Below are 16,969 nucleotides of genomic sequence, written 5' to 3'. Positions count from 1 at the left end.
CTCCCCACGGTCAGCCCAGAGTCTCCTCCCCAGCAGTATCCCTATGCCCTCTCCCCACGGTCAGCCCAGAGTCTCCTCCCCAGCAGTATCCCTATGCCCTCTCCCCACGGTCAGCCCAGAGTCTCCTCCCCAGCAGTATCCCTATGCGCTATCCCCAGGACTGCAGGATGCGGGCTGGAGGACTGAGAATCACCAGCTAGAGGTGGATGAGTGGAGGGCCACATGGCTCCTGTGTCCAGAAAAGAAGCTCTTGTGAGCAGCCCAGCCAGAGGCCCAGGTCCCAGGACAGGAGCCTGGAGCAAGGACACTTTGGCCACAGCAGGACCTGGGAAAGGCAGCTTTATTTTTGCTTAGGGGCACCGATGTGGCCATTTGGCCAAGGAAGTGACTACCAATCAGATGGACTGGGCCCCAGGCAGAGACAAGGTGGAGAGAAGGGGTACCAGGGCCTTCCCCCGCACTCTCCTGCCCCAGGCCCTTCTCACCACTGCAGGCTCCCCACCCCCACTTGCTGCAAGGCTGTGGCTCATGGCATCCGACACAGTTGACCTCAGGCATAAAAGCCCCAGAGGAACGTGGCCACGGCCATCATGAGCAGGGCATTGAGGTTGACGACTCGGGCCCAGCTTGGGTCCTCACTGATGTCCTCCAGTCGCCTGGCTGCGGCAGCCGTCTCCTCCTGGGTAGGGCGTGGGGGACTGCCTGCCCCATCCCTGCTCATTCCACAGAACCAGAGCAGGCACTGGCGGAACAGGCCTGGTGCTGGGGACGGGGGCTCTGGGAGAAATTGCAGCCGTACAGTTAGTCTGCCCCCCAGCTCCCCCACCCCAACTCCCCGGGCAGTGCCTTACCCTCCATCTCCACCGCGTGCTCAGGGCGCCCGTTCTGTACAGGGGCTGAGGTTGGACCTTCTAGCTCCTCAGCATCCAGGTCCTCGCGCTCCTCCTTGCTGTACCGGAGACTGAAAACCAGGCGGTGGAGCTGGGGAAGGGTGGGAGCAGGGACCAAGTGGGAGTGCCGTTCCCCCACCCCGAACCTGGAGGTCCCCCATCCACACCGGCACTCCCTCACCTCCCTCGGTCCAGCCTGCACACCCACCCAGGCTCACTCCAGGATGACCTTCCATGGCTGCCCTTTGCCCTCAGGCTAAACCCAAGCTCCTCAGCTGGGTGTTTAAAGCTGTTGGCCCTGCTCAGCCCTCTGCTTCATCACCCTGTCTACACTCACGATTGTAGTACTTTAGTCTTACAGCCCTGCTAACAGTGTTCCTTCCTGTGGGTGTTTGCTCACAGGGTTCCCTCCTGCTGCCTTTCCCCTATTCCACCTGTGGGTTCCTGCCCATCCTTCTGGGCCCACTTCTTTTGTCCTTCCCCCAGTCAGCTCTGCCCTGGGCCACCTGCCTTGCCACAGCACAAGACCAAACCCTGTTGGGGCTTTCAGGGTAGTACTCTGTCCCTCTCCCCCACCAATCAGGCCAAGACTCTGGGGGGCTTTAACCTCCCCTACAGCCTTCTTCAAGCCACCTCCAAAGCACCTCAAATAAATGTGATTTAAATAAAAACATTGTACTTGCTTTGCAAATGAAGCTTCAGACTGGACTCTCAGCCTGCCCTCACCAAGCCTTGGTATAGAAATTCAGGTGCTACCCACTGGGAGTTCTGGGAAGCAGGCTGGCCGACTGCTGGTGGAGAGGGCCCACAGCGGCCCACGTTTGTTGCCCGGTCCAGAGGCCCGCACTTACGTGCTTGCGCGGGATGGGCGGTGTGCACAGCGAGACCACGAGGGTGAGGAGGCCGGAGCAGACGAAGAGCACGATGGCGAAGTAGAGGTAGTGCACGCGGCAGAGGAGCGCGGGGCACGCCGAGGGGCGCACGCAGCTGCCCGAGCCAAAGGAGAACTCGGGAACCAGGCGTGCCAGACCCATCAGCAGGCCCCCGATCAGTCCCCAGAAGGCGCCCTGCGAGGCCAGAGAGCGCATCAGCCTCGGGTTTCCAAGTCCGGCCCCGAGCTCCCAATGAGCACACACACTCACCTTCTCATTGACGCGGGGCACGAAGAGCGCCAGCACGAAGACGGCCGACACCGGCGGCGCCAGGTAGCTGGAGACCGACTGGATGTAATCAAAGAGTTGCCCGCCCTGCGCCGCCTGCACCACGGGAAGCCAGGCCACCGACACGGCCACGATGAAAACCACCCAGAGCCTGCGGTGGACGGCCATCAGGTGGTTTCACCCAGGACCCCGTCTCCCCCTGTCCCTACGAGTGCTCCCTGCCCCCACCCGGGGCTGATTCGTGGGGCAGGAGATGGAAAACCCAGGCCCACCGTCCTACTAGCAGCAACTCGCGGTCGCCCGCGCGGGGCCGCAGGCGCGTGTAGATGTCCATGGTGAAAAGCGTGCTGCTGCTGTTAAAGATCGAGGCCAGCGAGGACATGAGCGCGGCCAGCATGACCGCCAGCATGAGTCCGCGCAGACCTGCGGGCCGACGGAGCCGTGAGTCTGGGGCCACGAGGGGGTCCCGGGAGGGTGCGGGCTGGGCGAGGGGTGACTCCTCCCACTGGCGCCTGTGGGCAGCGGGGCAACCTGGGGGCCCGCCCTCACCGTTGGGCATGAGCTTCACGACGAGCCGCGGGTAGGCGATGTTGGAGCACCCCACCTCGGTGCCACACACGCGCTTACACACCTCTGGCACCACGCACGCCACCTCGTCTGCGGGAAAGGGCACGACGCGGCTATGGCGGCACCGGGTCTGAACCTTCGGATCCCAGAAGTGGGGACGGGGAATCCCAGTGGAGGAGAGATGGGCGCCCCGGGTGGGAGGTGGGACTGGGTGGCCCAGATCTTTGGACGGGAACGGAAATGGGAGACAGGCACCCCTATCTTTGCACAAGAAAGGGGCTGGATGGGGCATAGGACACTCGGTCGGGGTGGGGTTGCAGACGTTACCCGGGTAAAGAATGCGGCTGATCATGCCCGGCATGACCATGAGGAACATGGGCATCAGCTTCAAGTAGCCGCACAGGATGCAGCCCGCCTTGATGTGGGTCAGGTTTTTCCCAGCCAGACAGCGCTGCACTATGACCTGCGACGAGGGGCGTTCAACTACCTGCGTCCAGTCCCGGGTACCCGCCCCTCCCGCCTTGCCTCAACTCGCCGCTCTAATCCAGACCCCGCGGCTGGCCCATCGAAGCGGGCAATTCAGCTCCAAGCGCAGACCCTGACTCGGATCCGGCTCCATCTGGTTTAGCTCTAACTGGCGGGCTTCCCGCTCCCTCGGACCACGCCTTCCACCTGGCTTCCCAGATGGGTTCAGGCTCCACCCATCTCAGCTCCGCCCACCGCGGTTCCAGTTCTGCCCCAGCCTCGCTCGCCGCGCAGGCCCTGACCCCGCACCTGGTCGCTGCACCAGTACCAGCTTGAGACAATGGTAAGCCCCAGAAGCAGCGCAGGCCACGGCAGGTCCCCCGTCACAGGGTCCCGGAGCAGATGGTAGGAGTCGGGCCGGGGTAGATAGCAGGAGCTGGAGATGTTGCCCACCGCCGGATCCTCGGACACCGTCAGGGACGTCATTGCCCCCAGGTATTTGTCGAAAAGCCCCGAATACCCGCCCACCTCGTGGAAGGCTGTGAGGGCAAAGCAGTTAGGGGACATGGTGCCCGCGACAAGGCCCTCCCTAGGACCCACATGCCGCAGACGCGCGATGTCCCTGCTCCCAGGTGGAGAGATCTGCGAACTGTGACCTCTGCGCCCCTCCCCCATCGGCTGAGCCCCTACCGTAACCCATGAGGACGAAGGCCCCCGCGAGAATGACGAAGGTCTGCACCGTATCCGTGTACATCAGCGCTGCCAGCCCTCCTGCAATGGCTTGGGTCAGTGGAGACAGCCCAGACAGGCTGCCACTAGTACATACAGTGTCTTTGTGCGAATTGGAAAAGGGCTCCCCTTTCCTGGAGGGCAAATTTCAAAAGGATGGCCCATTCCCTGGGCTCACGCACTCCGGCATCAGGAGGCAGGGCTGCGTGAGCACAGTGGGGCTGAGTTTTAGGCTCCACTAATGCCAGGTGCCCACATGCAGGACTTCCACTACAGGCCCTCCTCTCAGCCCCAGTTTTCTCTTCTGTGTGATAGGAGGAGGTGATTCTCTAAGGTCCGATTCTCATCCCATTCGAAGGGACGGGCCCCTCAAGCCGGCCTTGGTACCAGGCCCCACCCACGCTGCTCCAGCGTCAGGCCTCGGGCACCACCCCAGAATCCTCCAACCTGCACAGGGTTTGGTGAGCTTTAGAGTCTGGCCAAGTCGGCTCTCCCTTCCCAGGTGTTCAAGAGCTGTTAAATTTTCCTTTTTGCCCAGGCCCAGGACGGGCTCAGATCTCTGAACTTCCAGACCAAATCCAAGGAACGTGGAGGGGGGGGGAGTAGTTTGCTTTCCAAAGATTTAGGTCCTTCTCCTGCTTGGATCACATCACACTTAAGAACTTCTCCAGCCCGCTTTCCTTTGGTGACTCCCCTAAGCCCTGCCCACAGATCCACGCTCCCTTCCCTAAGCCCCTGCCACCTGCCACCTGTCACAGTGTAGATCATGGTGATGCCCAGAAGCGCGATGACGGAGGCATAGATATTCCATCCCAGAGCCTGTTGAATGAATACTGCCCCGGAGAACATATCCACCTTGGGGGGAGGAGCAAGCGCACAGGTCAGGACACAGGGGCCAGGGTGGGGACCCAGGTCCACTTCCTACCCAGATCACGACCCTACGTGGCCACACCTCGAAGGTTCCCTCGTTTTTTGATGCCCTGGTCTTCCCAGGTACCTCTCACTATGGTTGTCGCCCCAGAAGCCTATTCCTTCCAGGCCCTGCCTCCATCACGGTTCTTACAGCCATTGCTCCTTGGTCCCGCCCCATCCAGGGCTTTCCAGAGACCTCCACTGGGTGATCCCACCCTACCAGGGTCTCGACCAGCTCCCCGCGCATGCGCACCGAAATCTTGGTGAAGATGTACAGAAAAAGCGAGAGCACGGACAAGTAGAGGCGGATTCGACGGCCGCCAAAGCGCTTTCGCAGGTACTGCGGCATCGTAATGACGCCCGCGGTCAGGTAAACGGGCACGAAGAGCCAGCCAAGTAGCAGCACCACGAACAGCGCCTGTGGGCACAGCGCGACAGCTGAGGGTCACTCCCTGTGGGAGATCCTGCCATGAGTGCGTCCTCGCCCCTGATGGGTCTGAGGAACCTTCTTCTCTTGGTGAAAAGTGCTACTCCAAGGCAACGTTGCAGGAGGGGCCCAGAGGACACAGATGCAGATGTTCCTGGGCCCTGGTCATTAGGGACAAGGTCTTGATACTTTGTTGGGCCCTTAACTAGAGCCCTTCTTGCCCGGCCAGGCCGTGACCCCTGGCCATCCCTCCCAAGATGATCCCTATCCTCCTCGTCCCCCACAACACACACACACCTGAATCCAAGCACAGAACCCTCAGGCTGACCCCCAACTTCTGCCTTCCCTCTCCTCTCCACCCACCCAAACCTTCTGTCCCTCAAGGCTCAGCTCAGAGGCCTCCTCCTCCAGGAAGCCCTGAGCTCAAATCCCTGATTTTGCTGACCCTCCAAGGTGAGCCTCAGTCCCAGAGCTTCGTCTCCTGCCCCCTTCTGCAAGGGGCTTTCATTTAGCCTAGTGAACCTCACAGGCCACAGATTCAGAGAGCATCAGAAGAAGCACTTCACTATCCTTGAGACTGTTCATCCCACTTCAGAGAGGAGTAAAATCAAGGCCACAGAGGGCGTGGCTGGTCCACGCTCACATAGCAATAGCGAGTCAGGAGCAGGGCCTACCCCTGCCCTGAACGTGGTATCTCCCACATGCCTCTGCCTCCAAGCTGGCTGTGTGAGCCTCCCTCGAAGCCCAACCCCACCTCACAGCTGGGAAGTCCCACCTCTGGTCTCACATCCCCACCTCTCCCACCTGGAGCCTCTCCAGGTGTGACCTTTCCAGGGGTTCCCACGGGGAGGTGGGGGTTATTGGCAAAACGGGGTGCTCACATTCCACTCAAATCCAGCCACAGCCAGGCCACTTGCCGCGCCCGTCCCTGCCAGGCCCACGAAATGGCCACTGCCGATGTTGCTGGCGAAGAGAGAGGCCCCGACCTGGGTGGCCAGAAGTTGGGGTGAGCCAGGCTGCTCCCTTAGGCCTCCACCCACTCCATAGCCCAGTCTCTCTCACCGGCCACCACGCCATGCTTCGTCCCGCCAGGAAGTAGCCGCCAACGGTGCCTCTGTTGGTTCTGCACATGGACTGGGGGACGGGAGTGGGGAGAGGCCTGGGTTTGGGGCACATCTTTGGACCTCATTAGCCTCCTCAACACATTCCTCGGCCTTGTTTCAGGCTGAAGATTAACCAGCGCACGGCTCCCCTGACGGTTCATACCTGCACCCCCAGCCTCCTCCCAGGCACCCAGATCTACCCAGACCCTAATGTAGGGTCCGGTTCCCCAAGCCTGAGTGTGGCTGCATTCAGCCGCACTTTCCTGGGGACCCTGGATTTGGGTTTCTGGTCAGCCAACCATTATGTAGAAGACGTCTCATTTAGAATGCTGTCCCGATGAAGATCCACCAACCCCTCAACTAGTCCAATCCAAAGGTGGACAGACAAGGCATGCATGAGTGTGGGCTGGGCCACCCTGGGGCTAGCAAAAAACTTACTTGCCCCCCACCCCGGGTTTCTCCCTCAAAGATCCAGGCATCCTTCCCCTACCACACATCAGGACTGTCCGAGACTTTTCCCCCAGGCTCCAAAAGTGGGCCCCCAGCAGCATCCCCCAACTTCTCACCCACAAGCCGACACCAATGACCAGCAGGAAATAAGCCGCAATGACCAGGATGTCGGCAGGGTTGTCAATTAGGGCCCTCTGTTCCCCCAGCCCTGGTGCTGAGCCTGCCTCTGTGTGTTCCTCCATTCTGCCCAGAATCTGCCCTTCAGGGCACCAGCCCCTGGATTCCCCCCAGGGAAGGATTAATGGTTACCCCTGGGGCAATGAGCCGACAAGTCCCCCCTCCCTGGCTTTGTTTAGCTGAATCAGTTCTCAGCGAGGCTGCAGGCTGGTCCTGCGGAGCTGGACGCTTTCAAATTCAAGAGCACTCCCCTTCCTGGGCCTTAGCCCCCACCCCTTCCCCAGAGCTCCAGGCTCAAAATCACTTCTTTCACCCTTTAAAAATACTTACCCTTCAGCTTTGACATAGGGATCCCGGCTGAGCCAGCCCCCTGATTCTGACTAACCCAGAGGGATCATTTTCAAACCCAAATCTGACAGTGTCACTCCCCTGCTTAGGAAGCCTCCATAGCTCCCCATCACACCCAGGAGGAGGCAGCAGCTTCTCAGCCTGATGCCCCGACCCCTGCCCACCCTTCCCCTTGCTCCTCCATACCAAACCCAGAGTGAAATCATATTTCCTTCCCATTCCCTTGCCCAACCCAGCCCCTGTATTCTCATACCCTCAAACTTTTGTATAAGCTGTGCCTTCTGCCTAGAATGCCTCCCTGCCTCTCAAATGGTCAGCTCCTACTTAGCCTTTAGTGCCCAGCCCATGGCATCTCTTTGGGAAAAACTTCTTGGACTTTGCTGACACAGTTCTGAGCACATTGCATGGACCTTGCCTGGGTCCAGGTCTGTCTCCCCAGTTGACCAAAGACTCCTCAAGAGCAGGAAATGATCTGATTCATCCCTGGAGTCCCATTGCTCAGCACAGGGCTGGATGCAAGAAGGGAGAGGCTGGATAAATATCCATACCTCTGCCTTTCTAGAAGAACTGACCAGACTTGGATGTCTGATTTTGGGAACTGGGTTCATGCTGGAGATGGGGAACGGAGAACAATATTTTAGGGGAATGTGATGAGTTATTTAAGGAATGCCTTCATTTTGGTCCCTTCAAAAGCAGACTCTACGATGAGAACTGGGGTGCAATGACTGTACTGGGGAGCCGATCCCAGTAAGGAGTGGAGAAGAGAGACAAAGAAAGGAGAAAAGCCAATAAAGCATGTGTTGATCGAAAGGTTACCACTGTGACAATCCCAGTGGGGACCCTCTGAGACACTGTGGAGAACTCACCTCAGAACTGACCCCCAAGGGGCCAGAAAATTGGAGTATTCATTCACCAATCCCTGTCTCTAACTGGCTGGAGGTTACGGAACCTCCCCCACCCACCCCAGGCCCTCCTCCAGAGAGCACCCTTAGACAGAAACTCAGGGAGCAGTTGGGGAGACCGAGTGTCTGGGAAGTGTCTGCATACGACTTCCCAGGTGGGCCAGGTGGATATGGGCAGGGCACCCACAGTGTCTGCTTCAGTGGGTGATGAATTTGAAGGGCCTGGGAGAAGTCCAGGGGCAAGCATCAGAGGACACGTTGGGGTTATGGGCACTTAAAATCAAATCTATGTGTCCTCGCGGGGTCCTGCAAAGCCCTTCGTGATGTGGCACCTAATTCCTCTTTGACCTCATCTCCAACTACTCTCTCCCTTGCTCACTCTAATCAACCACACTGGCCTTCTTTTCTTTCTTCCAATGTGCCAAGCTCTTTCCTACCGCCTGGCCTTTGCACTTGCTGTTTCCTCTGCCTGGGATGCTCTCCTCAGGCTCTTTGCCTGGCTGCCTCTTTCCTCAACCTTCAAAGTCTCAATGTACATATTCACAGAGGCCTTCTCTGATAATCTGGTTCAAGTACTCCCTTCCCCACCTTCACTAACTTAGTTCTCTATTTTTTCCTTCTAGCCTTCGCTCCTTTCCTTCCTTCCTCATTCCTTCCTTCATTAGCAAACATTTATGGAGCACTTACCACATACTAGACAGCATCCTAGACGCTGGACAGATAACGGTCGGCAAAACAAACATGTCATCTGACAAACAAACTCCCAGGAGCTTGCCTTCATTTCAGAAATAAACAAGCAACAAACAAACACTTATTTGCAATAGTGATAAGTGAGGGACTAGGGAGGTGCTGTGGGTGGAAACTAGAGGGAAGGGCCAGCTTTACCTAGGCCATCAAGGAAGTCCCCATTACTTCATCATGCTTGTCACTGTGTTTGTTTTTCCTCTGTCTCCCCTACTAGACTGTGAGGCCAAGGAACATGTTCCCTATGGTCTCCCCAGCACCTGGCATGGAGCCTAGGACAGCACGTGCTCAGTAAACACTTGGTAAATGAATGGCTCAAGACTTGGTGGTGGTTACAAGCCAAGGGATGGAAAGCATTCCCCAGGAAGAATTTGTGGAAGAGGAAGAGCAGGAGGCCTAGGAAGACCCAGGGGGTGGAGCCTCAGAGAGGAAAGGATCTGGGGGTTCTGCCCGAGGCCAAGACAGAGAACCTCACCTTTGTCTCTTGCCCACACATGTTCTCCTTGGCTGTTAGCTCCTCCTTGAGCTGGAAGGGCCTCTGATAATCCATTGTTTCCAGCCTCAAAGGTCCCTGTAGTTAGGACCCAGGAGTCCAGGCCCCCTCCCTAGGGAACTTCAGAGTCTAAGGTACCAGGCTTAGAGAGGCCTCTGGGGCTTAGGGATTCAGATGGAGCCTGAACTTCTCCATACTTAAGAACCCCTGGCCCCACCCTTCTCTGCTGGGGCTAGGCTCAGGTGTCACCTCCTCCAGGAAGCCCTCCTTGACTTCCAATCTGAGTTAGAAGCCTCCTTCTGGCTCTTACAGCCCCCAGCGCTTCCCTCAGTCACTGCCCTGACCACCCCAAGTGTCATCCTCTGCCTAGCGGAGCTGTTATGAGTCAATACCCGTATGAGGGAAGCTGTAATTTAATGCCCAGATCCAAAGGGTGGGCACAAATTGGCACTTGAATGGAGCCCCATCTCTGAGGGTCTTTTAAGGAGGGGGAAAAATCTGGAAACCAGCCAAGGTGGCAAGGTGGAAGGGAGTGGGAGGGGTACAGATTAAGTGCTTATTTCGAGGATATAAGGAAATGAAGGATGGGGGGTTGGGGACGGGAAGGTTTGGTGGGTCCTGCTTGAGCTCCCGTCCCGGCTTGTCACCGTCTGTACAATCCTGCGCAGGTGGCCAGCTTTTCCTCAGGCGCATCTGACAGATGAAGGGCAGCCTGCAAGGGCTGAGTCTGAAGGTCCGGCTCCCGCCACAGGGCGGTGGCCTAGAACGCATCACGCATCACAGCCCGAGACAGTATAAGGGGCGGGGCGTCGCAACGCGAGGCACTCCCGCGCAGAGACACAGCACCTGTGTGACGTGGAATGTGTGTTTATGTAGGTAGAAAAAAGTGCACTGAGCAGTGAGGGGCGGGGAGAGGGACATCCTGGCCTGGCCTTGGATTCGTGGTTATTGCAAGGGCCCTCCTCCAGTCGGGGGGCTCCCTGAAGGCTGGGAATAAAGTGAAGGGCTCACGCGGGATCGCTTGCCAGTGTACGACCCACTTCGTGGGGCGCGTGGCCTTAGGATCTGCGGGGCTTTTTCTGAACTCGCCCATGGAGAACGTACAGTACCTTCGGGGCCTATCCCTCCAGTGGGTGGGGCCTCACGGAGCTGGGCTGGGGGAGCCCCACGCTCTAAGAGCAAGGCCTTGGGGTCTGGAGAGCCCGGTCTTTTCGGGAAGGGCGAGGTTTGGGGGGTCGCGCTCTCCCAAAGGGGCGAGCCCGGCAGGCGGTCAGCCGAAGAGCTTGAGGAAGCAGGGCTGGCAGTAGGGCTTGCCCGCGCGCTCCTGGAAGGAGCCCTTGGTGAGCGGGCGCAGGCAGAAGGTGCAGGTGAAGTGGTCCGGATGGAAGCGGCGGCCCAGGGCCGACACGCATCGGCCGGTCACCGGGAGGCCACACGTGGCGCACAGCGACCCGCGCCGCGCGTGGAAATGGTTCTCGCACAGCGGACGGCCCTCGTGCTCAAAAAAGCTGCCTCCCGAGAAGGGCGCGAAGCATTCCTGGGGAAGGGCAACCGAGAAAGGATGGGTCAGCGCCGATCTCCAGACGAAATAACTTGCCCTACGAGCTGAATAACCCGACCCCAGTCCCAAGACCCCCCCGCAGCCCCTCGCACTGCCCTCAAAGGCGAAGTCTCGCCTCCCCAGGACCCTGCTCTGAATAATCGCCCGCCCCAGGCTCCTAGCCCCGCCCCGCGCTGGCCTGTCCCTCCCAGGCCCCGCCCCCCAGCCACGCACCCTGCAGACAAAACAGTCTGGGTGCCAGAGTGCGCTGAGCGCCGAGATGTAGTTATCCAGAATGGGGCCTTGGCAGCCCTGGCAGCGCGGGGCGAAGAGCTGCAGGAAGTCTCGGCGGCAGTAGGGGCGGCCCTCCCGCTCGTGGAAACCTAGGAGCGGGAACCGAGTAGGAGGAAGGAAAAGAGTGCGCGGTGGCACCAGGAGCCCCACAAAATCTGAGGCTATGGGGCCCGGGGAGGCGGTAGGCCGAGAGGGATGGGGTCTGGGGCGGAAGCAGAGCGGGAACGGATGGGATGGGAACACACAGGTGGGACAGGTTGGGGCCAGGAGAGAGCAGGAGAAAATTCGCGGCCCCGAGGACTTCGGAGGTCGTAGTGCGCTGGCCCAAAGAGAGCAGGGCGGGATGTCAAGCGGACCCGCGGCTTTCAAGGTGGGAGTCAAGCTCTCACCCTCATCTCCGAAGGGCTCCCCACAACTGACGCAGCAGAAATGCTCCGGGTGCCAGTGGGTGCCCAAGGCAGTAACCATCTTCTGCGAGGAATAAAAGGGAACACTCAGTGTGGCCCTCAATTTCTACTCCCCTCCCTCTTCCGCCCTGAACCTAGGTGAGTGGGTTGAAGTACGAGTGTAAGGTGTGGGAGACCTAAGCAGGAACTTGGGAATCAAAGAGAGAGGGCGAAGTCTAAAGAGCCGTGGACAAGAACGAGGGACGGGGCTGGGGTGGGCATGGGAATGGGAGAAGTGTAAGTGGATGAGGCCCATCCCACAGGAGCCTTGGGTGAGACAGAGGCGGGGCTCACGTGTCGGATGGGTTGATTGCAGAGGCCACATCGCGGGGAGAAGCGCTCGAAGTAGCACTCGGGACAGAAGGGAGCTCCATCCTTCTCGAAGAAGCTGCTGCCTCCCAGGGCTGTGGAACAGCCACCGCAAACGAAGTGCTCAGGGTGCCAAGCACGGCCGAGCGCTGTCACCACCTGCGAGTTGGGGGGTGAGGCCCGGGTCAGAGTGGCCCTCGGGCTGCCATGTGCCCAGTGAGTCAAGGTTTGCATAGCACTTTTCGAATCTTATCTCTGAGCAATCAGGATGAAGAATCTAACGTTCAAGTCACTCAGTCTGTAAGTGATGGAGACTCAACCCGTCTTCCAGCACAGTGCCTAGGGCCCAGCATACTTTAGGAACCCACAAAAATGTTGTAGTTTCTTTTAAAATTAGAAGAAAAAATGAGCTAGGAGAAGAATGACTTCATATATAATACTAATATATTCATCTTTATACCAACAGTCATAAAATGCAATTTTTAATATATTTTATTAATGGAAGAAGGGGCCCATGAAGGTGAAAGTGCTTAGGGCCCACGAAAGTCATAATGCCACCCTGCTTTGCTGAGATTGGAAATTCTAGGATGGTGGTAGGGTGCTTTATCTAGCAGGAGGAACTAGGTCAACCACTGGGCACCGTTGCCAGTAACATCTGCTCAGTAATAAGCCAAGGACCGGAGCTCCCGAACCAGACAGGTGGGTGGAGCCAATGAGGCTTTTGTGGAGATTAATTGAGATGGGGGTTTGTAAAGGAGCTAGCGTAGAGCCTGGCACACAGTAGGACCAGAATAAATAATAACTGGATTGGAATTCTTACTCTGCCACTTACTTGCTATGTGACTTGGAGCTTCAGTTTCCTCATCCGTAAAATATGAACAACAATAATACCCACTGGCTCTCAGTAAAGATGGGTCTGTGGGTCTCTACTCCCTTATTCGCAGGGCTCCACTTACTTGCCCAGCAATGGGTTTATTGCAGGAGCCACAGAGGCCCTTGGCTTGGGTGGGAACGCCTCGGCGGCTGAGGTCAGACTGAAGCAGCCCCAGCATGGTGTCTAGGCTGCCTTTGCCAGCGGGCCCTGGTGGGGAGGGGGAGCCCTCATTCACGGAGCTTGGCACTGGTGGCTGGGTTGGCCCAGAGGCCGGAAGCTGCAGCAGAGAGGACAGGAGAGTTGAGTCAGCAAGGCAGCAGATGTGGGAGGGTCTAAAATGTGTTGAGAGCCACAAATCCGCACTGGCCCACCCCTCACTCCCTGAGTGACTCACATGATTCTGGACACGGAAGTCAGAGAGTGAGGCCATCAGCCTATCTAGCTCCAGGGTGGCTGAGGTGGCCGAAGGCTTTGGGAGAACAGGGGATGGACTGGGAGGGCTGTGAAGAACACAACTTGTGTCAGCTTAGAGCCCCAGAGTAACGCTTCCTCCTGTAACTCAGGCATCCAGGACTGATCACCCCTCTCCCAGCCCTGCCAACTATGCCAAACTCACAGGCTGGGCCTTCTCTTGTCCTCAGATTGGTCCTCCTTCTGCTCTCCTGCAGTCTCCTTGCTAGATGGGAACTGAGACATTATTTCATCTGCAGAGAGGATAGAAGGGCACTGGACATGGGGCCATGCTCTAGCCTCCTTCCCAGTTAAGGCTTTAGCTGCTACTCTGGGAAGGCTATACCCACTTAGTGTCTGCCCTGCCCTGCCCCCCATCACATCAAGCCCTGCCCCAGTTACCCTGGTACCTGTGATGTTGAACTGAGTAGCGTTAAGTTCCTGAAGCAACCGGTCTAGCTCACAGAGACCCGTGCCCAAGACACCACAGGAAGAAGAGAATGGAGGGGCTGCAGGGGCCGCAGGCTTCGGGGACCGAGGCTTGCATACCGTGCTGGGAAACAGGGTGGGGGCCTGGGTTCAGGGGTGGGGAATACAAGACTGAGTCTCAATGGGCTCCCCCATCCCCCAGTACCCAGCCCCCTCACCTGTACAGATGATCCTTGTCCCCAGAGGCTCCTGAAGATTCCCCGGACCCCATCTATAGAGAAGGACATATGTGTGGGATGATAGGCCTGTACCGTACCCACTCAGGCCTAGATTCCCTTTGCCCCTGCCAAACCTGGCCCTAGTTGTTGCCGCAGTCCCCAGCATCTGATCTCACCTGTGTCAGAGGAGACGTGAGGGGCTCTGGGGGCCGCTCTTTTAGAGCCCCTGACCTTGGCATGTGAGAGGTTGTGGTCTCCAGGTCAGAGAGCAGGGCATCTGCAGGGAGAGGCCGTCAGGGTGAGAGGTTGGGAGGTCAAGGTTAAGGCAGAGACAGGGCCTTAAGAGATCAGAGAACAAGTGTTCTAAGTGGACAGTGTTTGAGGAAGATGGAAGCCAGTATTAGGAGCAGAGGTCAAGAATCAGAAGAAACACAAAGCCAGACGAAGGCAGAGATGTGGAAGGGCAGCAAGGACTATTTATGATCAGAACATCCCACATGGCTCATCCTGAGATTCATATACAAATTCAGCTACCTGATTCTTTTATTCTCCGAATCTTCCGTAATGCAGTCAAAAGCGGCTTTTTACTGGAGCCAAATTTGGCTTCACCCCAAATTGCTCAATTGGCTGTATGCCTGACACCAGCTTTCTGATTGGATGTTCTTTCTGCCACACCCCCTACACCTAAAGAGACCCCTCCCAGCCCTGGCCCACCTCCAGACGCCACTGGGCTCCACCCTATGCACCTCATTGGTGAGTCCGCTGGGACCTGCTTTCTGATTGGCTTATTCTTCACCGTACCAGTGCGCGTTACCCCAGCTGAGCAGCACCCCCTACTGCAGGGTGCTGGAACATTTTCTCTCCCACGAAGGGCACAGCCTTCCAGTCCCAGTTCTAACAGACAGGGAGGATGAGATGCCTGGGTGCGCCTTCCTGCCCCAAGACCGACAGACAGATAGATACACACACACACACACACACACGCCGCCCCCTCCCCTGCCCCCCAGGCCTGCATCCCCAGATCCGAATCCTTTGAACTCATTACCTTCCAGAATTTAGAAGTCCCTGACCCTTTACTCCGCATCTCTGAGCGCCTTGGTAGAACACTTAACCTCTCCCTGGCATCTTGGCACTCATCTATTATACTTTCTGCCCCAAGGACCTGACCCCTACCATACTTAAGGGCCCTTAACTCTTTCATTCCCAAAACCCTAGGGCAAGCCCATTTTCTTCTCCAGAACTTGATGTCATATTCTCCCTTCCCGTCTACTTTCCCAGTCCCTGGACCCAAGGTGCCTTTAACTCCTCCCTTCCCAGAGCTCCTGAGCCCAGACGCCGACAGGCGCTGCGCCTCCCTGCCCATCCGTCCGCAGCCAGTGATGGAGGAGTGGAGCGAGGGAAGAAGGGAGGGAGCAGCCAGTCTGGCAAAGGCAGGAAGGGAGAGGCAGGAAGGGGGACGTGGAGTCGGAAAGGAGGCGCCGGCAGAGACCAGAAGCGAGAAGACAGGAGGCAGGGATGGAGAGATGCCGGGAGTGCGAAGGGGGCGCCAGGATGGGGAAGCGGGTCCAGGCGATGGGGAGGGACTGGGGACAAGGGGACCCGGGCCCCACTCACCCAGGTCCTCCATGACGGGGCGCGGGCAGACCGCGCGGGGCGAGCAGGGCGGGGGCCGTGTCCGGTGGGGGCGGGGGGCGGGGGGACGTCCGGGAGCTGGAGGCCCAGCCGTGACCATGTAAGGAAGCCGGGACCCGCTGGGATAGGGCTGGGGGGGGGGCAATGAACGGGAGAACCCGGGGTGGGGGCCTGAAAGGGAGGGAGGGCCCCGGGCCCCGGCCCACTCAGGCCCAGCCTGCTTGCTTGCTGCGGAGACGGCCACACCCCAGCCTTGGCCTCAGCTGCAGGGAGCCCCCGGCGGCCAGAGCCAAAGTAAGAAAGTGGCTCTTGCAGACTAAGCTGGGGATCCTCTGCCCGGGAGACCCTTAGACACAGACTGAGGTCCCCAAGCCCACCGCCACCCCAAAACTAGCACCCTGAGTCCTAGACAGAGCTCCTCTCCCACCCAGGCTGTTCCTGGGAGCCTGCTCCAGACAGAGTCTTGGGGTTGGAGGTGGGAGTGATGTTCTAAGGGTCAGTCAGATCCCAGGTTCAGAGACCTTCCCTTAGAGACCGTGACAATGACATAAACAGAGATCCCAAAGGGCACGCAAACTAGATACAAAGAAATCTCTCAGAGACAGAGACACACAATGAACCCACCCACAGACTCTAAGCCATAGTGTTGGAAACGGATATACAGACACAGGTAAACAGAAACCAAGGCCCGAGCCCCACATAGACTCAGGGGAAACACTCCCAGGCAGCCAGCCCCAGCCAGCCGTCCCCAGCACTGAGATGAGCCAGACCTGTCCCAAAAGAGCCCTTTCCCAAGATACTGCTGAACATAGCAAAGAAAGCAAGACACAGACTCCAGCCACAAAGGAACAAGAGGCCTTCCCTGGACTGAGACCCTGAGAAATCAAGTCGGAAACGAGAAACTCTAGAGATAGGTGTGGACAGACACAACAGGTGTGGCTGCAGCCACTGGACTGTGGGTCTCAACCCAGACCTGAGTCCAGATGTGAGCACTGGAATGGGGGCAGGGGGTTCCTCAACCCAGCAGTAAATCAGAACCTGGGAGCATTTTTCAAAATACTGATGCCCAAGTCACCCTCCCCTCAGTCCAATTCAGTCAGAAAGGGCCCAGGCATCAGTATTTTTATAAAGCTCTCTGCGGACTTCCCTGGCAGTCCAGTGGTTAGGACTCCATGCTTCCACTGCAGAGGGCATGGGTTGGATCCCTGGTCAGGGAACTAAGATACTGCATGCAGATCCCATATGCCGCGTGTCACAAAAGAAAAAAAAAAAAAAGCCAGAGAGAGAAATGAATAGATCCTTATATAAATATTTATATAATACATTAGTGGGGAAAAAAAAAAAAAGCTCTCTGGGTGGTTTTAAGGCACAGCCTGAGAACAGAGACCTGGACACTCCCTGAGGCACAGA

The 16,969-nt window shown here is 57.9% G+C and overlaps 3 protein-coding genes across 6 annotated transcripts in view; 1 reads left to right on the top strand and 2 right to left on the bottom strand.

The window, feature by feature from the left end:
* The window catches only part of CUNH16orf58 (chromosome unknown C16orf58 homolog), a 14,584-nt gene extending 13,932 nt beyond the window's left edge, over positions 1–652 (top strand). The window contains exon 14 of one of the 2 annotated variants that reach the window (XR_003793189.1): positions 159–180. Coding sequence is in view for 1 of the 2 variants with exons in the window: in XM_029220878.1 (XP_029076711.1) it covers positions 159–256 (98 nt within the window). In the remaining variant the exon portion in view is untranslated. Of the gene's footprint in view, positions 1–158 lie in introns of both variants that reach the window. The other variant, XM_029220878.1, reaches the window with a different exon arrangement.
* Positions 324–7,212, bottom strand: SLC5A2 (solute carrier family 5 member 2). The gene is made up of 14 exons (XM_029220884.1): positions 6,820–7,212; positions 6,213–6,284; positions 6,032–6,136; positions 4,977–5,141; positions 4,561–4,666; positions 3,773–3,853; positions 3,392–3,621; positions 2,945–3,080; positions 2,600–2,707; positions 2,323–2,473; positions 2,033–2,201; positions 1,742–1,957; positions 852–981; positions 324–777 (listed from the first exon to the last, which is right to left on the bottom strand). Exons 1-14 carry the CDS (start codon positions 6,943–6,945, stop codon positions 551–553), a joined length of 2,022 nt encoding a protein of 673 aa, XP_029076717.1. The 5' UTR covers positions 6,946–7,212; the 3' UTR covers positions 324–550.
* Positions 7,213–8,891: 1,679 nt separating this feature from the next.
* TGFB1I1 (transforming growth factor beta 1 induced transcript 1) lies at positions 8,892–15,560 on the bottom strand. Of its 3 annotated transcripts, XM_029222370.1 has the most exons (11): positions 15,542–15,560; positions 14,104–14,204; positions 13,928–13,980; positions 13,691–13,833; positions 13,447–13,534; positions 13,225–13,330; positions 12,913–13,107; positions 11,942–12,115; positions 11,591–11,672; positions 11,142–11,290; positions 8,892–10,904 (listed from the first exon to the last, which is right to left on the bottom strand). In XM_029222370.1, the coding sequence occupies exons 1-11, from the start codon at positions 15,552–15,554 to the stop codon at positions 10,638–10,640; spliced, it is 1,371 nt and encodes a 456-aa protein (XP_029078203.1). In that variant the 5' UTR covers positions 15,555–15,560; the 3' UTR covers positions 8,892–10,637. The 3 variants fall into 3 exon arrangements, with proteins under 3 accessions (XP_029078203.1, XP_029078201.1, XP_029078202.1); XM_029222368.1 differs by having other exon boundaries at positions 11,142–11,672; XM_029222369.1 differs by lacking the exon at positions 15,542–15,560 and adding an exon at positions 14,674–14,751 and having other exon boundaries at positions 11,142–11,672.
* Positions 15,561–16,969: the final 1,409 nt, after the last annotated feature.

Source organism: Monodon monoceros, unplaced genomic scaffold, assembly GCF_005190385.1.
Source record: "Monodon monoceros isolate NGI ecotype Baffin Bay Population unplaced genomic scaffold, NGI_Narwhal_1 Super_Scaffold_13, whole genome shotgun sequence".
In the NCBI taxonomy this organism is placed as follows: domain Eukaryota; kingdom Metazoa; phylum Chordata; class Mammalia; order Artiodactyla; family Monodontidae; genus Monodon; species Monodon monoceros.
This window is presented reverse-complemented; position numbering and strand designations above follow the sequence as displayed.